General features: G+C 42.9%; 1 protein-coding gene across 6 annotated transcripts in view; it reads right to left on the reverse strand.

Moving 5' to 3' along the window:
* The window catches only part of DOCK1 (dedicator of cytokinesis 1), a 645,511-nt gene that overhangs the window by 519,607 nt on the left and 99,714 nt on the right, over positions 1-26,190 (reverse strand). For 5 of the 6 annotated variants that reach the window (XM_053305327.1, XM_053305326.1, XM_053305328.1 and 2 more), the window contains exons 9-15: positions 21,707-21,788; positions 17,164-17,299; positions 12,883-12,955; positions 9,032-9,174; positions 7,214-7,339; positions 2,722-2,846; positions 1,160-1,258 (exon numbers count right to left, since the gene is read on the reverse strand). In XM_053305327.1, the coding sequence (XP_053161302.1) occupies positions 1,160-1,258; positions 2,722-2,846; positions 7,214-7,339; positions 9,032-9,174; positions 12,883-12,955; positions 17,164-17,299; positions 21,707-21,788 (784 nt within the window). The remainder of the gene's footprint in view (positions 1-1,159; positions 1,259-2,721; positions 2,847-7,213; positions 7,340-9,031; positions 9,175-12,882; positions 12,956-17,163; positions 17,300-21,706; positions 21,789-26,190) is intronic. The other variant, XM_053305329.1, reaches the window with a different exon arrangement.

The following is a 26,190-nucleotide window of genomic DNA, read 5'->3' on the forward strand; positions in this document are numbered from 1 at the left end:
TGGTCTACTCTGCAACTTTCATTTCAGGATGTACTCAGACACAATGTGGCTGAAGTTGATCTAGTTGAGCTTATGGCTATGCTTCCTGCTAAGTAAGGGTGCTGCTGTGGGAGCTGTTGCAATGCTAGGAATGTAAGGAGTCATAATTGTATGTGGGAGAGAACAACTTGTGCAATGATATTACAGCAGTGCAGGCACTGTGGATGGCAGTGGATTCCAGGTCAGCGATTCTTTTTTGGCCATGTTTGAAATGTGTTTCAAATGTGTTTCAAATGTGTGTTCTGTGTTGGGAGGGACAGATTCCCTTTCACTGTGTGCTCCTGCAATGTTTTTCTAGACAGGGTTGCAAAATGCATTGCAAATTGCAATGCAAAACTTGTTTGCCTGCAGTCTGTGAGAGCAGCTTGTTCCAGCCATATGGAACCATGGGGAAACACAAAACACCCCATTGTTCCTTGTGAGTAGCTCATAGGAACACCAAAGTAAGTTGTGTGGTAGGGCATGATGGGTGCTACCTATCACCCACAAAAGAAATGGGCAAGTGGATGATTTTTAACAAATTCTTAACCTTTCACCCAAACCCCCATAGGATCCTCAAGTAAATGCAACTCTTCAACTTTTGTGCCACCTGGCAATATTACCTACAATCATAGCACAGTCAAATATTCAAGTATACACAAATACTTTTATTTCTTACCCTTGTCTTTTCCCCTTGTCTAATTTTAAAATTGTTAACTGTTTTGGGTCTAGAGTGCACTAATATACATTGCATTCTACAACAAGCATTAGTTTTGGTAAACCGCTGCTTTGGTTCCAGTCTCATTAACAATGCATAAGCAATACCAATAATCTCTCAGTGCATTTGTGCAGTTTATGGCAATACGTTTTTATGGTACAGTACAATCACTTGCTATACTTGTTCAGTTTTCTAATACAATACAGATCCAAGACAAATGTTGGAATAATTCTGTCAAAGCTGTCTTGACCAGAAGACAGAGAGGTAAATATATTCAAGTCGATGTCTTCATCTATGTTCCTTAGCAACCTTCAAAAGTTTCTCTGGCATAGATACCTCGTTTAGTCTGACAGCAATACACCAAGTCTATCAATTTGGTTCCCTCTCTCTCTTTTTAAAAAGGAATCTTAATGTCAGGAATACCTTTACAGTTTCAAACCAGCGAGGCTGTTTTACTTGATAATATATCACTGATTTATATTCTGAAAGGGCTTCATCTCCAGCACCCGGGAAAATCACATTCTTAAAAAAATGAAAATAAAGGTTAGGACCAATTTCTTAATTACAAATCTGAACAAATGCTATTAAACTTACAGGAAAAGTTGCCTTGTAAAGCATTACACTTAAAGAGTGGGTTATTAGATCATTTAAACAAACAAAACAAATCAAAATCCAATAAAAAAGGAAGGTTCATATTTGTATCTCATCATTTTCAACAAGAGGGCAACTATTCAGTAAAATTATAAACAGAACATATCCTCATCATACATGAAAATGAAATCTCCCAATTAAAAACAAACACAAAAACAACACTCACAAGCTCACTTTGACAATATTGTGATACACATTCTAACACTCTCAGACCAAAAAGGAAAAATATGGTTGGCACTCTGGTCAAATGACCAGTCAAATGCTGTAAATTAAGCTCATGAAATATTGCTAAATATTCCATGAAACCAAACTTATCCAAGTAGATAGGTGCTAACTTTTTAAAAATTTTGTTATACTGTCGTTTGTTAGCAAGTATAGAGGTGAGGGCTGCATTTTCCCCACAATACTCCCAACATAAGCATAGTGTCAAGGCATCATGGAAAAAATCATGGTAAGAAAGGATCCTCCCTGAGAGCTTGAAGGCAGATGGTCACTAGGGGACCCTGAGACACTAGAAGTTGCCCTGAGACTGTTGATGCTGATACCAAGTCTGGTATGCTGCAGGGACTGGCCTCTCATATAGAGAAACAGCAAATGTTGAAGGCACTCAGATATCAAACAGATAAAGATCGTTCACATGACCACTGTGGGTAGGGCTCAGGAGGAAATGAGAATCATTCCTACCTTCCCCCACATACCCTCCGCTTCCTCTGAAGCCGCACCACTCACGAGCCCACACAATCCATGTTACAGGAAGCAGCACGGCCATCTGTAGACTAAAGGAACAACACCCAGCTCCCATATATCCCACAATACACCACACGAGCGGTATGGAGCATAATGGAAATCCCTGAGGCCGAGGTGCTCCTTCTGCCAGCCTTCCATCATTTTAATGGCTGCCAGCAGCCTATGTGCCCACACGATCATGCAGTACGGTGGGAGGGTGCGTGCATCCTCCTGTCTCACTTTTAGCCCGGGTACAAAACTCAGGCTACCCAACTGAGGAGCACTGGAATTGGGACCGATTCAGGCAGTTCTCACAACTAAGTCTACCCAAACAGGGCTTCACTAGCCTGGGTAGACCTGCTCATGTGGATGACGTTATACTGTTACAAAATTAGGCATTAAGTTCTAGGGAGTAAGAGAATGCTCAATGCCATGTTTGTTTGCTTATGTTCTAAGAAAATAATGCTTTAGAAATACTAGATTATTACTTGGCAATATTTGACCTGTGAACTGACCAAATCTTTTCTGAGCAGACAAGTGCCCAACTTTAATGAAAAGGTTTGAAATTAATGAGAAAAAGAGATTCATAGCAAAAATGAATATCATACCTCCAATCTTTTGCCGTCTTCATCATAAACAGATACTGTAACCTCAACATTCTTTGCTGTGGTTTTGCTGCCCTTATCAAAGTCTCCTTGAACTAATGTTACATAGATATCATTACGGACATCACCTGAGAATGGGAGAGGGTGCAAATACTTTCATAAACTGTATTATTGTTTGTCAATATTCAGCGCAAACTGAAAACAAAGAAATTTCCCAAAGTTTAGGATTATTTTTTAACCACTCTTTTGTATTTGGTTTCCTTCCTGTTAGAATCTCAACAATGCATTTCTGAAGGAACAGGATGATTCTTTATCAAAGATATTTTGCTTTGCAAATGGTAATCTGTATGAATCAACATTAATGCTGAATATTTGTGAGAGGGTTTCCAGAAAGAAATACATTCCGAAGTTTCAGAATGAAATACATTCCTAGATACATCCCACATGTTACCAAAATGTCCCAAGTTTGGATAAGGTTCAGAAATTTCATCACTACTCAGGTATTATAAAAGTGGGGATGCTGTAGTACAGGGCTGCTCAACTTCGGCCCTCCTGCAGATGTTGGCCTACAACTCCCATAATCCCTGGCTATTGGCCACTGTGGCTGGGGATTGTGGGAGTTGTAGTCCAAAAACATCTGGGGGGCCGAAGTTGAGCAGGCCTGCTGTAGTACATGGTTACAGCATCCCTGAGAGCACATCAGGAAGATCCTGCACCCACCATGACTCAGGCTCAAACTCTGCTCCCCAAAATTAATTTCCCCCCCAAATGCTACAATCATGGAGAGCAGGGGGTGTGGCATTAAAGAGTATTTCAGTACATGGAGTGGGGTACTCTCATTGATTCATTTGAAGTTGTGCAGCAGCCCTGACAAGACCTTGCCATCAATAGGAGACTCAGCATCATGTAGGCCAATAATACTTAACATTCATATGGCACTTTTGAGTACTGAACACTTCACCATGCATTATAATTCTGTAAAGTAAGGTCATATTGCAGCTAAGCAATATTTATTTATTATTTAGATTTAGATTTCGCCCTACTCCCATAGGACTCAGGGCGGCATACAAGCAATAACATACACAGCAACACAATTCGATAAAATACATCTTACATAACATCATAACCCCAACCCCATACAGTACTCATTCCACATGACATAGTAACAATGGATTACGACCAGCTTTCTCAACGATTCCCCAATATGGGGAATTGGCTTGCCTAAAGCCACCTACTGTACTAAGCTTATGATGGTGAAATTCAAACTGGGGGTTACTTGATACATAACTCAGTCTCTTGGATACTATGCTACACCAGCTCTCAGTTAAAATAATCAGAAATAGCTGGGCTGGGCACAAAGCATCTCCGACTCTGTCCGGCCCAGCCACTCCGCCTCCCACACTGGCATGCCCGGCTTTCTGGCTCCCTCACCCTGCTTCTCGCCCCCCTCCTCGTGCTTTCTGACAGGTCGGCTGGCTGGTCTGCTTCTCCCCCCCCCCCAGTTTCTGGCTTGCGAGTCAGCCGGAAAGCCGGCCCACCACCTCCTCCCATCCCCTCCTCCCGGCGGGTGGCCAGGCCAGGGCCAGGCTGGCCCGCCGCCTCCAGCCTCCTCCTCCTCCCACCGATGGCTGGGCCAGGCTGGGCAGCCAAGCCAGGGCCAGGCTGGCCTGCCGCCACCTCCTCTGGCTGAGCAGGGCCAAGCTGGCCTGCCGCCTCTGGCCAACTGGTGGCTGCCACCATTGTCTCCCGTCCCTGTCGCTATCTCCCAGGCAACTGCTCTTGCAAGAGCTGCCACACATGAGATTAGCAACTGGCGGCGACGGCACTCTAGGGCTGGCCGCGGCAGCCCGGTGATAGTGGTGCGGCAGCGGCGGGGGCGGCCCGGCCTGGCAGCATGGGGGGTGGTGGCGGGCGGCCCGGCCGCGGCGGGACTCAGCCAGAGACTGGGGCAGGTGTGGTGGGGGGAGAGGTAGCTGGCCCCAAAGAGCACACAGATGCTCTGTGTGGGGGTCGGCTAGTACTCTGTAATACATACAACCAATATATACTCTGTAATACATACCATATCTGCCCTTCATCCAGAATCAAATCATGGATGCTTTCTGACTTATTCTGGACAGACATGGCATTACAGTGGAGCAAGGTGAGGGTCTGGGGAGGTTGGCACTGTTCGCTAAGGTCAAAGAGCTGGCAGTACAGCCAGAAGGGGAAACAGCTAATAGATTTATAACTTCCCTTCCCCTGTAACGACTCACTGACCTGCCAACTTTACTTCTTCTATTCACCTTCACCACCACCGGAATAGCCACCCCATAGTCAGTGGACACGCCCCCATATCCCCATCCCCAGACAAACCAAGACACATCTGAAACAGGCTTATCAAGGAGCCTGACTCTGCCATCACTTGCTGGTCTCATTTTCAGACCTAACATTGTCAAAGGAATTGGATTCATACAGTTGCTCAATCTAGCTGGTTACCTTTCCAAAGATACTACATTACTAGGACTTTTTGCAGTATCATTATTAAAAATCGAAATGGTGTAACACTTAAGTGGTTACTTTGCCATGTACTTTTCTTACAGTCCTATATAGATTAAGTAAAGAAATATACATTTAACTGAATCAAGGTTAGCATTTTGTGCACAAATTTTTACACATCTTTATGCAATAATGGGTAAAAAGACTTATGCATCCATTTGATAGCCCATTTGGACATGCAAGCAACAAAATCACTCTTGAAGTCTGCCTTTATAGCTTCATAGACTCATTTCTAACCAGGGGCGTAATGATGATCGGGCAAGGGGAGGCAGCTGTCTAGGGGCCCCTCCAGAGACATGTCACGTGCCTCCCCCCACCCAGCGCCTGCCGCAGCTCCTTCGATTTGAATTATTTGATTTTTTTTAAAAAAAATTCCTCCATGTTCATTCGAGCGCGCCGTATTTCCTTGCCCTCCTCTGCTCCCTCCTCCCCATCCCCACCCTTTCCCCCTGTCAGCTCCTCCTCCTTCCCCATCCATTGGCTGGCGGCACCCCACATGATAAAGAAAGGAAAGGCAGGCACATGATTGGGTGGTTCGGCTCTGCTTCCTGGATGCCGACGAGAGCAAGGAAGAGAGGAGGTCAACTGTAGCCTCTCCAGCCACCAGGCTAGCCAGCCACTTCTAAGAAATTCAGTTCTTCTGTTATGGAGATGGAGGAGCTACGGCAGCTTTAGAGTGCTGCTCGAGCCATTGCTTGTGTTGGCATTGATTCATTTGGGGGGATTATGGCCCACTCCCCCCCCCGCCTGCCTGCTGCATGTCTGGCAGTGGGAGTGGGCATATTAATTCATTATTTGGGGCATTATGGCTGCCCACCTGCCCAGGCTTCGCTTCTGTTTCCCTAACGGTGGGGGGGAGAGGAAGGGGAAGCAGAGCATCGCAAAGGGCCTTTATTCATTTTTAATTGCAACACTCCACTCCCCCTTCCTCCTCCCATTAGGAAAACAGAAGTGAGGAGGCACACACAAGAGAAGAGTGACAAGTGTGTGCTTTTCACAGTTCCTTGGCTCCGTTTATCATCCCCCTTTTAACATCCAAGGCTGTTCTTTGACTCTTAATCACTTAACATGCAAAGTTAGGTAAGAGAGTGGAGAAATCACTCAAACATTACAGACCTGTCCTTGGCACATGAGATCCTATGGGTCTTGTAAAAGTATACATGATGAAGGAGAAGAAGCCTCTCTTCCTAGCTCTCCCAAATTGGAGAAAGGTCAGTAGTTGTGCAAGCTTCCATTCATGGCCATTTCATTTCCTGCATGATTATAATCTGCTTTCTGCCCGTTCTGTATCCCATCCCATCCAGCCTCACATTTATTTGAGATACCTTGCCTCCTGAGATTCCTAATGCCCCTCCCTTCTGAAAATTTATCTATTCTGCCAGGCTTTTAGGGGTGTGTGTGTGTTTCCCCCCACTCCACCCCGCTGTTGTTGTTTTAATTCTGTAAACCGCCTCAAGTCTAAGGGAGTCAGGCAGTCAATAAATTTGGTTCTGCTGTGCTGTAATTTACACCTTTTAACTAGCTGGGATAGTTAGCAGAATCTACATTGGCAGGAGAAGGAGAGGAAGGCGGTGATGGATGACGGGTGGTCGTGGGGGGCCCATTTTAAAAACTTGTCTCTGGGCCCAAGCCAACCTGGTTACGCCCCTGTTTCTAACATACATTAAAAGCTCAAGCAGTCAAAAAACACCAGGAATCTGAAACTAAATGGACTAGACATTCTACCATCTGTGCACAGTTAGACCACAGTATTTACAATTGTGCTACTACATTATTAATATAAATCTGAAAGTAGATTGAAAATATAATTTTAAGCCAAATACTTCAAAAAAGAAGACCTTTCAGCACACAAAATTCAATTTATGTTTTTCTTTCAACTACTTATGTAACTAAAAAGGCAAGAACACTAGTAGTACCCCCAGTACTGTGAGTATTTCAGATCATTATTGACTCTTACCAGGCATAATAATTTCAGGAAATCCCATTTTTCGAGCCACAGCCGTAGATCTATCAACTAAATGAGGAAATTCTTTCCTTATCTGATGAATATCTCCAGGAAGAAGTTTCAACGTCACCCATAAACCTGTAGCATTAGGTACAAAATATCGGCTAAGAAACCTCAAGTACAATTATTTTCAATTGGAAAACAATTCCAGACAGTTTCTTAATTTTTAATTAATTGCTGAGAAATGTATATTAAAAAAGAAAATATTTGACCAGCTACCAAATCTGGTCAACTCATAAAAGGAAAAAATCTTGAACATCTAACCTGAAGCTGGAAACAGCTAATTTTTTCCACTTAAAGACAGCAATGTGAAAAATATGTAAAAACTATCAAATTTGTATACATATTTTTAAAAGACATGCATGGAATAGGTATAGAGTGGGCTGCTTCAGACAAAATATCTGCCACCCATCCTAAATGGATACAGAAGTTTGGGGTGGTCTACAAATTTGAAAAATAATATTAAAAAAAACAAATAAATGCACAGGGGGAGAAGCATGGACATGCATGACATAGTGCACTTGGTGTACTATGTCACTGTCACCAAACTAAGTGGCTCATCCAAACTGCCCCTAACTGCACAAATTAAATAGTATGTTGTTATATTTAATTAACACACTAGGGGGTTCATGTGAACCATCCCACAAAATGATATGATGGCATGCTGGATGTGTGGTGGGAGACAACATTCATGGCCATGCTCCTCCACTTGCAGTGAGTTTGGGCTGGTGACCGTATTGTCCAGAGCAGCCCAATGTCTTCATTCTCTCTTCTTCCCTTTTCCTCATGTGACTGTTTATTTAGTTGGAATTTGCACAAAACCGGAAAACCCGGCTCGAACTGAACTTGAGCCAAACCGGGTCTGGTCCAATTATGTGCACACTCAAACTGGGCCCAGTTCAGTCTGGCTTGAAGTTGTAATGGTAAAGTAGAATCCAATAAGGATTCCCCTTTACCTGTAAAATGTATATAATAGGGGGGACCAAGAGTGTTGTTAAACACAGTTGGGGTGGGAGGGGAGTAAACCTTTACCTTAAAGCTGCTGCCACCAGTGGCTGCAACAGCCATGGGTGTGGATGGCTGCGGCAGTCCCCCCCTCCCCCGAGTAGGCAGGCCCAGTTTGACTCTAGTTCAGCCCTCTGTATGTGTGGTGTTTGCTCAACATCCTGGCCTTTAGCCTGTAGAGTTCTGTAGGGTTCTATTCTGTCCCCAATGGTGTTTAGTAGAACAGTTTATTTATTAATGGGCATTAAGACTGTTTTGGAGTAGATAACACTTCCCTTGAAAAATCAGGTTTACAGTTCAGGAGTATTCCTGGATCCGGTGCTGCTTTTAAATTCTCAGATATTGGCAATGGCCAGAAGTGATCTTTACTCAGGCTGCCTCTTTGCATATTAGAAAGGTGGGATTAAAATGCTTGAAACAAAAAGTAAAATGTTGTTGGTGCACTTGTTAATAGCAGAACAAGAAGACTAACTGCAAAGGAACAATTGCTACATAAAATGATAGTCACCTGAGAGTGGAAGTGACAAAGTCACTACATGAGTGTAAAAGTGGCGGATATGTGCAATAGTAGTAATTAATACATTTATGAATAGGACGATCAAAGCTTCCTAAGAAGAAGGGAAGCGGCCATAGAGGATGGTGGCGGGGCGGGGGGGACAATGTTCAAAAACCAAAACTATAGAAAACACTATGCAGCACCCCAACAAATTTAAAGCAATTAATTTGTTTTATAGAATAACAGTATAACTTAAGCACAATACCTACCCTGACCCTTGTGGTTAACTTCTTTAGCAGCAATCACTTTGTTTACTACAGTCTGAAGGAAATCATTCTCCCCTGCCACCCTGGGTGAAAAACGGGATGATATATTCAGCTGCTTGTGTCGAATGGCGTTATCCAATGCTAGCCTGGAAGATGCACATGACGACCAACACCAAAAGGAAACAAAGGTGGGGGGGACAGAAAACCAGAAGTCACAGTAACAAGGAAGCACAAAAGAGTATATCATATAGATGACAATGAGTGTCCATTAGTCAGACAAGACATAGGATAGGAAAGGGAACAAATACATAGGAAGATGATCAGTCAAGAAAATGTGAACCTAATAAAGAGAAGTAAAGCAAACCTATGATTCCAGGAAGAAACATACACCAGATCCCAGTCCTCTTTCTAGAAGCACAGGGAGTAGAGATGAAGAGTCCAAGAAGTCACATATAAAAACAAAACACATTACCCCATGGAATGCTTAAGAACCATTTCAGCTGTTACGAGAATTAAGTGGTTGCTTAATGAAAGTTAACACAAGAAGGAAAGCTACTAGGAAGAGAAGTAGCTTAAAGTAGTGGAGGGCAGAAATAAAGGTAACTCATGCCATAATGGCTGAACAAGAGGGAAATACTGAAGTTATAAATGAAATGCAACATTTTGGGGAAAGGCATTTACTATCCCATAGCATCTTTGGCAAATGCCACATAACAGCTATTGTGCTTGTATTCATTTCATTGGCAGCCAATAACCAACATATGAAAATAGAAATGCCAAGTGGCACAACAAAGACACAGCACAAAATGAATAAGGTGGGGGTGGGGGAGGACTATGCCTCACATACACAGCTCTAAAATTGACATTGGCAATGACACTGCTATTAATCATAAGTGTGCATGTTACTTGCTGCCAGTGCAGACTTTTTGAGAAAAACATTTTAATTTACCATAGCAAAAGAAAAGAGCAAAAAAGAAAAAGAAAATCAAGGCTCGTATTTATTGTACACGCTTTCAAGACGTTGTTTTGTACATACCACTATAAATCAGAATTAATGGAGCAAGAATCTTGCTTTTCCTTAATGTCTATTTTTCTTTACTCACAAACATGCATTTTCAGTGTCTGTTCTCATCTACCAAAATATACATTTCTCACACTTTCAAGTATAATGAATGCAAAACATTTAAAAACTATTCTTCAAAAGCTTCTATGATCCTTTAACTATTTGGTTTCATTTTTAGCCATTAAATTTTTAATAATTTGATACAATATGCATATTGTATCAACATACGTCATTTGTAACAACCAGAGCTATCAATCTGATCTCCTAGTGATTATTTACCCAACAGCTTAAAAATGTTATCATCTGTCCTTGAGTACCCACTCTCACCCCTTTTAGCCAGGTTTCCATGCAAACTTACTTCATTCTGTTGGTTTTAGGTTAGTACTGCCTCTTTTTACTTGAACAGAATATATTAGTACAGATGCAGCAGATTTACAAACCAGATAAGCACAGCTGAACTGTTTCAACATAGTCACCAACATGATACATAATTATTGCCCACATTATGCATTACTTGGTCCCCTCAAAAAAGTACCAAAGATCATTCATTAGTAACTAATTTTATGGAAAGTCTCATAAGCAGAAACACTTTTTCTCACACTGTGCAACCAAAATGCATGAACACTATCCTTAACAACTAGGTGAGCCGCTGCATTCTGGACCCATTGTAGCTTCCTGATCATCTTCAAAGGTAACCCTAGATAGAGAGTATTACAATAATCTAAGCGGGAGTTAACAAGGGCATGGGTCACTGTCATTAATGCCTGCCGATCAAGGTAAGGGCATAATTGACGAACCAGATGAAGCTGGAAAAAAGCAATTCTAGCCATAGCCTACACCTGCTGTTCAAGCAGGAGGCGAGAGCCCAAAAGGACCCCCATATCACGAACAATCTCCTTTGGGGGCAGCGCCCCACTATCTAAAAAAATGTTTCACATGCAATTGTTGGCTAGTACAAGGCTGAATAAAAGTAGTTCAGTCTTAGTGGGATTTAGTCTGAACTTGTTTTGAGTCATCCAGACCTTAACAGCCTCCAGGCATCAAGTAGGCACAGAAACAGCATTCCCAGAATGGTCTGGGATGGCAATATACAGCTGAGTATCATCAGAGTATTGATGAAATCTCACCCCAAACTGGGAAATGACCTCACCCAGCGGCTTCATGTAGATGTTTAAAAGGACAGGGGCAAGAACTGAACCCTGGGGAACTCCATAAAGGAGTGGCCATGGGTCAGAACACCTGTCCTCAATGCATACCAACTGGACATGCCCGCTAAGTTAAGAACGGAACCACTGTAGGACAGTGCCACCGATACCAAACCCACGCAGGTGGTCGAGAAGCATAGCATGCTCGATAGTGTCAAAAGTCGCTGAGAGATCTAAAGGGACCTAGAGAGGGACACTACCCTTGTCAAGGTCCCGAAGAAGGTCATCTACCAGAGCGACCAGTGCTGTCTCTGTGCTATGCCGAGGCCTGAAACCTGACTGATAAGAATTAAGGTAGCTAGTTTCTTCCAAAACCCTCTCAAGCAGGGCACTTACAACCCTCTCTAATACCTTTGCTAAAAAAGAGAGGTTGGAGATCTGCCTATAGTTGTCAAGGATCTCAAGGTCCAGGGAGGACTACAGATATTTATATACTGCTCTTCAACCAAAGTTCTCCAAGCAGTCTTGTGGTAGCAAGCATGACTTGCCCCCTTAGCTAAGCAGGGTCTGCCCTGGTAGCATATGAAAGGGAGACTAGAAATGTGAGCACTGTAAGAAGATTCCCCTCAGGGGATCGAACCGCTCTGGGAAGAGCAGAAGGTTTCAAGTTCCCTCCCTGGCTTCTCCAAGATAGGGCTGAGAGAGATTCCTGCCTGCAGGCTTGGAGAAGCCACTGCCAGTCTGTGAAGACAATACTGAGCTAGATAAACCAATGGTCTGACTCAGTATATGGCAGCTTCCTATGTTCCTAAGATGGTCCCCTGACCTCAAAGGTCTCACAATCTAAAAAGAAACATAAGGTAAACATCAGCAACAGCCAGTGGCACGAAACATCATTAAAGATATCAACAGCTGAAGAAACAGTGGCAAAGATACATAGAGATACACTGGCTGTAAACACCAGCGACAGCCAACTACAGCTTCTTGAAGGGCTGCTGGAATGAAACCCTCATTAATCTCTTGTGCATGCAAAGTCCCCTTTCATTTCAGTGGAGGTGGCCAATCTGCATACATAAAGAAGTGTGTGCACACAGATGTCTTCCGTCCACCAAGATGGAACAGTGTACCCTTCCAGGAGCAGAAGGTCTATTGTTACTGAACTTCCAAAACCAAGACACATTGCTGGATGAGGCCAGCGTTTGAGTTCAACTAGTGGGCACAACTTCTCGTGAGCACCTAAAACAGCTCCTTGGATCTTGGATGAGGGCAAAGTTTTCATTTGGATTTCAAACTCTATTATATGTCCTGTGCATCCTCAACTGATAGCAAAGTTTTTGCCTATCAACATATGCTGAACGTTAAAGATGGCAAAAAGTTAGGCAAAGCAGTTCAGACTGTCTCTTGTAACTTTTTCCAATTAATTTCTTTAACCCAATGGGCTAGGTGTGAACTAAAGATGAAATACAACTGAAAGTAAATTATTTTATTCCTTCTTCAATGTGCGATTTAAAGTTACCACACTGTGTTATTCCTTCCCATTATCAAAACTATCTGAGCTAATTTTTTATTTATATGGAGAACCCTAATCTTCTATAATATTTCTAGAAATCACCTCTGACATTTCTTTTGCATTACTTTGTACTTACGACTGAAATGGAATGAAGTGTTGCTTGTCCTCATCATCTACTTTCCCATTAATTATGTCAGTTACATCCATTACTGAAATCAAAAAGAAAGAAACATCATTAAAGAAGAGATCAACATCTAAAGAAACAGAGTGGCAAAGATACATAAAGACATCTTTGTACTTCATGACAGACATTAGAAACTGTTTTATGGTAGAATATATTCTTATGTTCAAAGATAGCCCTGTTATTTTCACATCAGTGAAAAAAGTAGCATCTTCTGAAGCTAGTAATGGATATGGATGTATGCATGTGTGTGTCACATATCGAAATATGTTGCAGCTGATAACCCACTTCACAGCTGAATAAATTCTCACGTTCACAGAGGATGTTGCAAGAGCAGGAATGAATATCAGAAAGAACACAAATTCCTATTTTTGTATCGTTTAGGTATATTCTGCTTTGGACATGCAGTATATTCCAAAAGAGATTTCAACAACTAACTTCTCATTTGAAATATCCTCTATCATGTCTTTCACTTTAAATCAACAAGGAAAATTTCTCAAAACCAGAAAAAGGGTAATACAGTCTGTACTTGAAAAAGACAAAGAGGAAGAGGATTTTTTCAGCCAAGATAAGTCAAGGCCAGACATATCAGTGAAGTTTTCCCAGTGCTCAGAGAGGCATCCTAGGAGCTGAAAATAATCCTTCCCTAGAAGAAGGTTGAATTTCAGTTATCCTGAGAGTTCTCCTTTAAGCCTCTCCTTGGACAGGTTCACCATCCTCCCCATTAGCCTTCCATCCTCTTCTTACCAGTTTTGATGACGGAAGCAGCAGCAGCGGACCATGAAGCTTTTTTCTTCACTCCTGGCGTACTCCAGAGCACTGCACCAGAGCATACTCCTGGCATACTCCAGAGCACTGCCATGCGGAGACTAAAAAAACCTGTTTTTCTTGGTTGTCACATGCCTGAACAAAGACACGGTAGCCCTTGAGGTTTGAAGTTTTCCCAAACACTACTGCAACACTGGGGGAAGAGGCGAGCTGCCCTCCTCCTCCCAATGCAAGTACTGCTGCTGCTTCTTCCACTGTTGAGACTGATAAGAAAAGCATGGGGGGTGGGCCTGACAGGAAGAAAAGAGACCAGTTTCCAAGCCAACTCAGACTGGCTCTACAAATGATCCAAGCTCCTCCTGTTTTGGGAGGGAAAGAGCTCATATTATTTCCAGACTAGTCTGAGGCAAGCTCTCCAAAGTTTCCCTCTCTTCCTAGGGCACATCCACATGATAAGCTAACTAAAGTCAGATACTATAGTACACAACACCAAATGCAAAAATGTCCCAGAAAAGATAGCATTATTCCACCACCACCACCACCGCCGCCATCAGAAACATCAACATATGAACATCAAAAATTCACAGTGCATGCCAGTCCAGCAAATTCCCCAAATCAGAACAATATTGGCATGATCAACGTTTTATCTACAGAGTATTTAACTTTATAACCCATCTCTTCCCAAGTACTCCAGACTTGGAACATGAATAATCAAAACAGATTCCAATCTAGTTTTCAACACTGTGTCCAAAGAACTAGGATCAGTTAGCTTTAAGTAGAATACTAGGGAAGCAGAATGGGATCACTACATTGCAAAGTGAGCCATTTTGCAGGAGGAGGAGGAGGGCGGGGAGGAGGAGAGCTGGGCTAAACAATTAACTGGATTCACATGATGTCACCAGCATCTCATGAAAAAGAGAATACCAAGCAACCCAAACAAGACTATAATGCTTGCCAACAGAGCAGTGACAAAATGAACAAGTAGTGAATCATAGGAACATGGGAAGCTGCCATATACCAAGTCAGACCATTGGTCCATCTACAGTGGGTATTGGAAAGAATCACCCCCTTTGATAGACCTTAAATTCTGGTTCCCTTACATCCTGAAATGAAAACACAAAGAAAATTCCCTTCACCAGCTGTACTTATCCAATGCAACCTATAACATCCAACTGAAAAACATCACAATTACAGTCCAGAAAAAGTTTCAGAAATAAAAAACAAGATTTACTGAGACTGAAAAAGGATCACCCCCCCAATGTCAATATTTTGTTGAACCACCTTTTGCTTTAATAACAGCCTTGAGTCTGTTGGGATACTTCTCTATCAACCTTGCACATCTAGACGGAGCAATATTTGCCCACTCCTCCATACAGAACTGTTCAAGTTCGGTCACATTGGATGGTAGGTGTTGGTGGACTGCTATCTTCAAATCTCTCCACAGATTTTCTATGGGATTTAGGTCTGGGCTCTGACTGGGCCACATGAGGACGTTCACTTTTTTCTCCTTCAGCCACTGTGTGGTCAATTTTGCTGAGTGCTTCGGATCGTTGTCATGTTGAAAGGTGAATCTTCTGCCCATCCTCAACTGTCTGGCAGAGGGTAGCAGGTTTTCTTCCAGAATCTGACAGTACTTTGCCCCATCCATTTTTCCTTCTACCCTAACGAAAGCCCCAGTCCCTGAGGCAGAGAAACACCCCCACAACAGGATGCTGCCACCTCCATGCTTCACTGTAGGTATGGTGTGTTGTGTATGGTGAGCTGCGTTGGATTTACGCCAGGTGTACTGTTTGGTGTTGAGGCCAAATAGTTCAATCTTGGTCTCATCTGACCATAAGACCTTTTTCTATTTGGCATCAGAATCTTCAAGGTGCCTTCTGGCAAAGCTCAATGTGGCCTTTCTTGAAAAGTGGCTTTCTCCTTGCGACCCTCCCGAACAAGCCACATCTGTGGAGCGCTCGTGAAATTGTTGTCACATGCACAGAACAACCACTCTTTGCCATGAAGTCCTTTAACTCCTTCAGAGTGGCCATTGGCCTCTTGGTAACCTCTCTTACCAGTTTCCTCCTTGCTCTTCCATCCAGTTTGGAGGGCCGACCGGATCCAGGGAGGATAGCAGTCCACCAACACCTACCATCCAATGTGACCGAACTTGAACAGTTCTGTATGGAGGAGTGGGCAAATATTGCTCCGTCTAGATGTGCAAGGTTGATAGAGAAGTATCCCAACAGACTCAAGGCTGTTATTAAAGCAAAAGGTGGTTCAACAAAATATTGACATTGGGGGGGTGATCCTTTTTCAATCTCAGTAATTCTTGTTTTTTATTTCTGACACTTTTTCTGGACTGTAATTGTGATGTTTTTCAGTTGGATGTTATAGGTTGCATTGGATAAGTACAGCTGGTGAAGGGAATTTTCTTTGTGTTTTCATTTCAGGATGTAAGGGAACCAGAATTTAAGGTCTATCAAAGGGGGTGATTCTTTCCAATACCCACTGTAGCTCAGTATTATCTGCACAGACTGGCAGCAGCTTTTCCAAGGTTACAGGCAGGAATATTTCTCAGCCCTACCTTGGAGATGCCAGGGAGCATACTTGGGACCTTCTGCATGCAAACATACTGATGCTCTTCCCAGAGCAGCTCTACCCCCTAAGGAGAATATCTTACAATGCTCACACATGTAGTCTCCCCAGGGCTGGACTGGGGGCACTGAGAGGGCAGTGGAATGTATGTGGGGAGGGCACCGGGTTTTGAGCAGAATGTGTAATTAAGGGTGGGAGTTGGGGTGCAGGGGCACCCCGTGGGTGGGGCACACCAGGAATATGCCCTGTTGCCCTGTGGGCTAGTCCGAGCCTGAGTCTCCCTTTCATATGCAACCAAGGTGGACCCCGCTTAGCAAAGGGGACAAGTCATGCTTGCTACCACTACTGAGACTAGACTCCAAATGGATTACCATTGGTAGGGAAATGTAGTAGGTGATCATGCAACAGGGAAACTAGCAATACAAATTCACTGTAAAAAAAAGAATTATCCTGAAGGACAAACCTATGATATTGATTCAACCAACTCAATATTATAAGGATTCTGTCCTACTTTCCCCTGATTAAATAACCAGCATGCTTTTCTTGCAAGATTAGTCCTTTGCCAGTTGCACAGTATATCACGGTTCCATCATTTCCCTCCATCTTAGATTAGCAGAGCCCTGTAGTTACTCAGAATCAAAAAACCTACTAAGAGCTACAGTACATTTCTATATTTGCCATAGCTACAGTGGTGTTCCACCAGTACTTCCCTGCAACACACACAAAGGGTGAAAGATGCTGCAACTTGTACATCAGGAAAGCATAAACATACAAAGAGACTGAATAATTGTTTTTTAAACCACAATATGCCAAGTCAGCAGTTCAATATTGAACAGATGCTCTTTTTTGCAGCACATTTTGACAGTGTACCTAAAGAGAATGGATTACCTGCTACACCAAAAGGTCGCCGTAGCCCAGAGGTTAGCTTTCTTGTGTTGTTGTCCCTTAGTTCCATTCTGCCTACTCGTACAATCTGACAGACAAAACTGATTTTATCTCTTTTCAGGTCTTTGCTGCCAAGGTCCTAGAAATATTAAGTTTTCACACATTAACTTTAGAAAATGCATTCACATTCTATCTCAGAGCACATAAAAAGGAAGATTATCATTGCCATTTAGCCTTCTCAGAAACCAGCTCTTCAACATGATAGGTTATTTGCATGACAGTACAAAGTTTAGCATGGAGTAAAGCCATACTTCCCCATGGATTTTTATTTAATGACTTTAGAGAAACTGGAACAATTCTACTAGTTTAAAAATGTATTTCCTCCTCAAGTGTTAAGAGTAATCCAAATTGAGGGCCATGAATTTAATAATTTAATGGGTTTAATAATAAGCCCCCCAAATCATGTTATTCTAATAAGTGAAAACAACTTCTTACAACATGCCCCAGAATTAAGCTAACATCATATGCAACTCAACAAGGGATGAAACATCACAAACCAGGAGCAGGCAATATATTTCCATATATTTCCAATTATATGTTCATACGTAACATTTCCAGTCTTCCAGACTGGAAGATGAAGAATAATTCCTCTGCTCACACAGTCTCTTCTTACCTGTTCAGCTTAATGAGCAACTTCCTAGTTTGATAAAACCCATAGATTACTGTGATGAGATGAGGTTTTATGTAGGTTCAAAAATGTACAACATTTTTGTGCTATATGGTTGTTTGGGCTTATATGAATAAATACTTTATTATGATAGCAATAGCAATAGCAATAGCAATAGCAATAGCACTTACATTTATATACCGCTCTATAGCCGGAGCTCTCTAAGCGGTTTACAATGATTTAGCATATTGCCCCCAACATTCTGGGTACTCATTTTACCGACCTCGGAAGGATGGAAGGCTGAGTCAACCTTGAGCCCCTGGTCAGGATCGAACTTGTAACCTTCTGGTTACAGGGCAGCAGTTTTACCACTGCACCACCAGGGACTCTGATGATGTATGACCCAACAATAGAGAGACAACACAGAACATAGTATAAGTAGTACAAATAGTACAAATAGAAAATATCAGAATCTCCATACAGTCATCCTCGCCAAGTGCAAGGGTTCAATTTCACGAAACCCTTGCGGCTGGTGAATTTGCAGTAGATGCGCCATTGAAATCAATGGCTAACAGGGGGTTAGGGGAATCGCGGTCTCAAAAAGACAGAAAAATACGGTAAAAACACAGGGGGGAAATCCCGCCCAAATCACCAGGAGTCAGTAGGAGGAGTGAAGGGGACCCTGGAAATGACCCCCCTGACCCCCAGAATTCATGGGGGAAACCCCCAAATTGAAGGGAAATCATGCCAAGCTGCAGATATTCAAGTGAGACCTGCCACAATTTTCCAGTTGTAAGTACTCAAAACCGCGGTTGGTGAAGGATGACTGTTGTACTATTAAGTATAACTCAGACCATCTCAGACCTAACCTTACATGCAGGTTAGAATTTGGCCACACACAGTACGTGTGATAGTGATCAGCTAAAAGAAAGAAGTTGTATTCATCATCCATTCTATAAGGCATATTTAATATGATAGAAATACGAATATCTTTATAAAATAAACAATATAAAAGTACATGAGTCACAGCCTCAATGGCCTGCCCATAGGGACACAGCTGGCTGTTAAAGGGAATTTTTTTATACCGACCCTCCAACACCACACATGGAAGAGTGTTAAATCGTGCAAGGGAAAAAGATATAGTTAGTCTTGCTAGATAATGAACTGGTTTAGGATAGTTTTGAAAGCTACTAGGAAAATTTCTTGCAGAGATCAGCCCCAAATCACTCCACTTTTCAATGTCCACTACTGGTTGTTTTAGAAGTCCTTTTGCATTATCAAGTCCCAATGGCATTAAAAATTGGAAAGAAAACTCAACTAGATTGGAAACCATCTTCCAGAACAAGAGGAACTAGAACTTTCGGTCAGAAAATATTTTTAAATACAGATAGCCAAACTTTGGCCTCCACTTGTTAGGCCAGTCTCCAGCTGTAAAATGGCACTGGGCACTCATCTAGGGACTGAGAATATAGCAAGCAGAGTTTTGGATCGGACTGTCTCCATTTGTTTAAAATTACAAATAGCACAGCAGCACCATACAGCAATTCAGAAACAACTTTAGCCTCATAAACCTTTATTACAGCCATATACATTGTCTACCTCTGTGGGGAAAAAACTTTAATATAGCGGATTAATATGGCACTCTTCTGGGCATTAGTTGCCCCAGAACCATCTTCATAGAAGACCATTCCCAGGTATTTATAAGTCTTTACTTGATCGATGACCAGGAGGTCATTAATCTGCCAAACATGCTTCTTAGATTATTTGGCAAAGACCATAATCATAGACTTTTGAACATTTATGGATAAATGCTCCTATTCACAATATTGAGCTAGCCTGCGTAAAGCTCTTCTCATATCAACAGATGTTCTAGATTTTTAAAAAACCGCGTTGCTGGCATAAAGTATATCCAAATAGATTTACTGGCTAATTTGGGAGGATGGAAATCCAGGCTATCCATACATTCAATAAACAAGTCAATATAAAAACTGAAAAGGAGTGGGGCCCAAATTCAGCCCTGCTTGACTCTTTTCTGAGTGGGTACAGACTGTAAAGTGCCCTTGAGCGCTACATCCCACTCTAAGTGAGATGTTTTTATGCAGCATCTAAATAAGAAGCAGCAACGGACGATCAATAGAGGACTTTGCAAGTTTACTCCACAAACTCCCCCAGGAATGGAATAGAACATTGTTTTAAAATTAATAAAGGCCTCATACAAAAGTGAATACTTTTCAGCTGGGTGTCTGAAAAGAGTCAGATCGGTCCTGATCAAGAGTCAGCTGACCAGTCCTGAACCCCTTCTGTTCCTCCCTAAATTTGTTCCAACCAATCCATAAGTGTATCATATAGGTGTCTAGAATATAATTTGTGGATAAGACTCAAACTGACTGGTCGTTAATTAGAGGGTTGGAACATTGGCCTCTCTTATTACAATCACGGCTGTACCCCACTCCTCCAGGAGCGTGGGCTTAGAATGTTATGTAGGCAAGAAGGGGTTAAAGCCCTTCTTGGTTATGGTTAAACTCCATGACACTAAGAGTCCAGCAGAAAAAAGCCCTGCAGCCATGACAGGAAACTCCTAGTAGAGAGAGAGCAGGGAGCAGCTTTTAAAATGGTTAGCTGGAAAGCAGTTAAGTGTTCAGTTGTTTAAGTGAGCAGTTGGAAGTGAAGATTCACTGAGTAAAAGTGTCTGATGTACAGCCTAGTTAAAAAGGCTGGGGGCAGGGGAGAACAAAGTAATGTCCTATGTAACATATGTTTAAAGAGGATCAGCTCAACAGTTTAAATACAAGGATGCTTATGACTGTTGTATATGCCTCAAGTGTATGAAAAGCTTCTGTAAAAGTCAAAGCAACAGTCCTGTAACTAAGCTACCCTACTTTCTAGGTAGAGAACCAAGCTAACATAAGAACTTATAATTAATAAACTAATATTTTATTCATCTGTAAATAATCTGAATAACTTTTTTCTGCACCCCTACAATAACACGCTATCTCAGCTGAAGATCTTTACATACTTAGAGATCCTGTATATCATTCATTGACTTTAAATGGTGCCAAAGGAATGCTGAGAGGAATAAAATAATAAAATAAATGCAAATAAGGGCATTCCAGAATGTACCCCCATGACATTTCCCAATAGATCTAAATCAAGAAAATCTGATTTGTTCAAGCCCTTCAAAGTAGAACTGCAAACCAGTATCAAAACTTAGAACATTGTTCTTCCCTGTATGGCCTGTGGGCGGCCCGCACAGACCTCACTGGCAGCCTCTGACAGGCCTCTCCCTCCCCTTGCTGCCAGCACATTTGCCCCCTGCACCTTCTGCCACGGACCTGTGTTTGGCAGCAGAAAAGACAGGAAGGTGCCTGGCGTGCACCTTTAACATACGTCCTCCCCCACTGCCACTGGGGCTCACACCTCTGGAAGGGCCACTGAGCCAAGCACAGGCCCACGGCAGAAGGTGTGAGGGAGAGGCACAGCCCCCCCCCCCCCCCGGCGGCAGGGGAGGTGCTCTGAAGGTGCTTGCCAATCACCTTCCTGTCTTCCCTGCCGCCGCCACCAAGCATAGGCCCATAGCAGGAGTGGGGGGGGGGTGCCAGTGACCATACCACCACAAAAGCAGTGAAGAATACAGTGAAAATAGCCTAACTCTTATCATTAATAAACCCTGATGGAGCCTAGAAAGTACGGGTTGAAGGAAAACCAAACAGACTTCTATATAAACCTGAGGATGATGTGAGAAGAGTAGATAATAACTTTGGCAGCACACACAGAGTTTACAGCCAGGAAACCCAATGTGCACCTTAAAAAATATCAGTGCAGCAAAATATCAGTGCAAAAATATCATTTAAATGTTGCAAAAAGAAGAAGAACACTCACCGTGAAGACTGCCCGGAGATTGTGTAATCTATCTATGTCTTTTGGAAGCCCAGAGCTTGACCACCTCACCAGATAGTTCTCACTATACAAATAAAAACATTTTACAAATTGCACCACACTGTTCCAGTGCTGCAGACAGAAGCCACGTGTCACATTTAAGCAAAGCAGCCTAGATTCTGCTCAAGACATGATTTTGTAAAACAGCTCCTTAGACAACAATATTTTGTATGTAATATACATATCAAGTCATGCAGCTACAGGCAATACAAAAACATCTTTTTATAAGTTCCATTTATGCTGCAGAAGAAATATGCTCGATGAATAGGGAGAAGAATGAGTTTTGTTATGTTTTGTTTCCCTTGGGTACCACCAAAGAGGGTTTAGAGCATCCAGACAAGTTCTCAAGTTCAATATCGAATTTGTAGCCACCAAACTTGTTTGGTGGCTACACAGAGAGGGGCCTTCTTGGCTGCTGCCCCGAGATTGTGGAATGTGCTCCCTGCTGGGATACGAGCCTCCCCATCTCTGGCAATTTTTTAAAAAACTTCTGAAAACATCTCTTCAACCAGGCTTTCTCAGCTTTTTAAAACTTGTGTTTAAATTGTTCTGATTATTTAATTGTTGTTTTATGATGTTTTTAATTGTTAATCATTGTTTTATGCTTTTATAATTTTTGCTTTAACTGATTTTAATAGTGTTTTAATGTAAACCGCCCTGAGCCTTTTGGAAGGGTGGTATAAAAGTTTTAATAATAAATAAATAAATGTTATATGGATTTATAAATATAAAGCCAAATAGGGCCCCACGCATAGGGAGCCAGCGGACAAGGTCCCACCGATTACTATATGCACATTAGCGCACCTGCCCAAGCCACATCCCCTGCATCCAAGTCAGATGCAGGGGGTGTCTTCTGTGCGAGAATGGGGCTATTCAGCCTCATTGCAATGTTTCCTCCTCTCAGTCAGCCGTTCATTTAATTGTGGAACAGGAAGTCTTTTCTCTGCCTTGCAGAGGGGAAACGTTGCAACGGAGAGAGGAAACATTGCAATGGGGCTAAATAGCTCCATCAAGGCACTGACCACGCCCCCTGTATCTGATGTAGACACAGGGAGAGTGGCCACTACAGATCCTTCCCAGCCAGCATATCCTTGAAACGCTGGCTGGCTCAGTTTTTCCTCTCTCTCTCTTCCTCACTAAGAGCGAGCAGCGGGGAAAGCTCTGAGCCAGCCAGACAACACTGGCTAGGAAGGAAAGGGGCACGCGCGCCTCATGCTCCCAGCCGGCAAACTCACTGGCTGGGCGTGGGAGGATCAGAAGCAGGGCTGTGCTCTGGGCATGGGGGTGCCTTGGTGGTTCCCCCAGACCCTGGCGGCTGAGAGACACTTGTTCCCCATGCTCCATTGTCCCCACGTCCCTGGGCCCTATCCATCCCCCTGCACAAGGGGTTTTAAAAAAAATGTATGGTCCTATCTATTCCCAACACAGCTTCCTTCCAGTGGCTGTTGCTGGTGTCTATCTTATGTATCTTTTCTAGATTGTGAGCCCTTTGGGGAAAGTGAATCATTTTATTTATATCAATGTAAACCGCTTTGGGAACTTTTGTTGAAAAGCAGTATATAAATATTTGTCATATTCGTAAATATTGGCTAGTGTATTTATACTGGCCAACATGTCGCACAGCAACCATGAGTGGTTTTGTACCACCAGCTCTGTTATGAGCATCTAACACAATGCTGGTTCTGTTGTGTAAGTGATCACATGATGCTACTTACATTAATACATAAAAGAGCATGATCATGCTTACGCGATGCTAAAGCAACTAGAAATAAGGACTGTAGCATCATACAAGCACTCTTGCACAATTTTATATATTAGCACAAGCAGTATCATTCAAACACAATTTTATGTATTTGCACAACTGCACCAGAATTATTTTAGACACCTGTAGCAGTACAGAACCATTCACAGTTCTCTGCACAGATGGTTGACAAGTATCTTTCCCCCCCAGTTTTAGCATCACAATAAAAACATTCGGGGGGGGAGGGAGGGAAGGAGAGGGAGAGAGAGAGAGAGAGAGAGAGAGAGAGAGAGAAGGCTAAGGCAATGCGTGGCACACTGGAGTGGGCATGGTCTTTAAAAGTTGCAACGGTACAGTAGGGATGGTGGCAGAGACAGTGGTGAGGGCTGCTCTCACGGGCTGCCTGCCTCCCAAATGCCCTGAAATGACCCGATTACGGCCCAACCTGGCATTTGAGAGGAAGGAGCTCTAGCCATAGTCTAAGTACTACTGCACAGATGTTCTGCACAGATAAAGCTAGTTTTTAATAATCATCATTTAGAAGGTTCAAGATGGTGGCAAGCTAACAGCTGCTTTTGTTTCTCCTCATTTGATTCTCCTTGGCTCTGGACTTCTTGTTTTTATTTTATTGTGTTTTTTTTATCCTTTCCTGATAATTGTTTTTTATTTACATTTTTATCAGTGTTTCTGTGTTTTTAAGGTTTTGAATGCCACTATTCAGGGTGGTTTTTTTCTGTTCTTTTTGGGCACTGTATATCAGCTGACGGCTCCTGGAGATGGTGGTGTTTTGCCAGTAGGTCTGCCTGGGGGATTGAGAAAAATCACAGCCCAAAAGAAAGAGAAATTAACTTGTCCTGGAACTTACATTTTTGCTCAAACCATACAGATGGGCAACAAGAAGTGTCCCAGGTCTTGCCCAGGCAAGTAAGGTCAGATCAGGACCCCTAAGCAACTCCAGATCGATGAATTACTTGATCAAAAAAGAAATGAAGTGATCTGAACCTTTTGTTCACCCCAAATAGATTTGCTGTGTTAGATCTAGAGAAGCCTCTCATTGCAGAGACTACACCATCCATCTTGCCTGGGCAGATTGATTAGCGAGATGATTTAGTCAGGAACAGGGGCGTAGCTATAATTGGGCGAACAGGTTCAAAGAACCCGAGCCGTGCCCAATCAGGAGCCGCCATTCGCGGCCCTGACATGCCCCCTGCGTCTGACGTCAGATGCGGGGGCGGTAGTTTAGCTCCCGAGCGGGGGCCACGCGGCCCCTTCGAGAACTAAACAAAGGCTGGTGCTGCGAATGCAGCGCCAGCCTAACTAGCCCCTGAAGGGGCTGCCCGGCCCGTTCAGGAGCTAAGACTGGTGCTGCATTCGCAACACCAGCCTTTGTTTAACTGCCAAAGGGGCCGCATGGCCCCTTCGGCAGTTAAGCTGCTTCTCCTGAACGGAGCCTCAAGGCTCCATTCGGGAGCCAGACCACGCCCCCCGCGTCTGACATCAGATGCGGGGGCGTGGCTATTCCCTGCGTCTGATGTCAGACACAGGGGGCGGGGCTATCGGGGCACCCGCCGCGGCCACACACAGGCCACCAGCGGGCTAGCTATGCCCCTCGTCAGGAAGAAGAATGAGTGTTGCTTGGAGAACCTTTCCATCCATCCAACATAATGAGCAAAACCCCCTAGACATTGCACGAATACACATCAGAGTTTATGGGTGATCAATGCCTCCACACTGCCGTGGCAATATTAGAATATTTATCAAAAATGGATAAACAAACTCAGACTCTTTTGATATTTTTTACTCAGAAATTTTTAAATAAATGAGAAGGCTCAGATAATTTGCTTGCTTCTAAATTACAAGGAAGAGAATAAGATATAACGAGAGTGAAGAGAGTGAGTGGCACCAAGCCCACCTCCAAGGGTAGCAGATAAAGTAAATTATGTTCAGACTTTGCAAACAAACAAGGTTTTGCTGCAAGTTGCCTCTATTAGAGTTAACAGGGGCCACTGGAGATTGTGAAAAAACATAAAACTCTTGATAAGCCATCTCTTAGATGTCACCGATATAATGTTGGCTGATTGATGTTGGCTGGCTGCCAAGCCCACTCGTGTATAAGATAATCTTGTTAACGTTTAATCATGCTACTATCCTGTCTATGTTATTTACGATGAAAACTTCTCTCTCCACTTTTCAAATTATATCTGTGAGAGTATTTTGTGCCTCAATACCTCATCCATTGCTTGCTCAAAGGAACAGCCTTGAAACAGCTAGTGCTAATCAGAATCGTGCAATTGCCAACTGCCCCAGCAAGTAAAATGTTTGTTTGTTAGAATTTAATATACTGCCCACTCCAAAGACTCTGGGCGGTGTACAATGACATGTAAATAAGGTAACATTAAAAATTACAATCAAACATTACATTAAAAATTGCAAACTAAAATAGTTAATGGAAAGGAAATAAAGTAAACTACAGGGCAAATGCGCGACGGAAAAGAAAGGTCTTCAGTAAGGATTTAAAGACCAGTAAAGAGGGAGCAAGATGAATCTGAAGGGGAAGAGAATTCCAAAGAAGTGGGGCAGCAACCAAAAAAGTCCTTTCACAGGTTCTAGGACTCTGAACCTCTCGAAAATCAGGGACCGACAAAAGGACCATCTGAAATGATCTAACAGGACAAGATGTAACTGG

This window comes from Hemicordylus capensis, chromosome 3 (assembly GCF_027244095.1).
Source record: "Hemicordylus capensis ecotype Gifberg chromosome 3, rHemCap1.1.pri, whole genome shotgun sequence".
NCBI lineage: Eukaryota > Metazoa > Chordata > Lepidosauria > Squamata > Cordylidae > Hemicordylus > Hemicordylus capensis.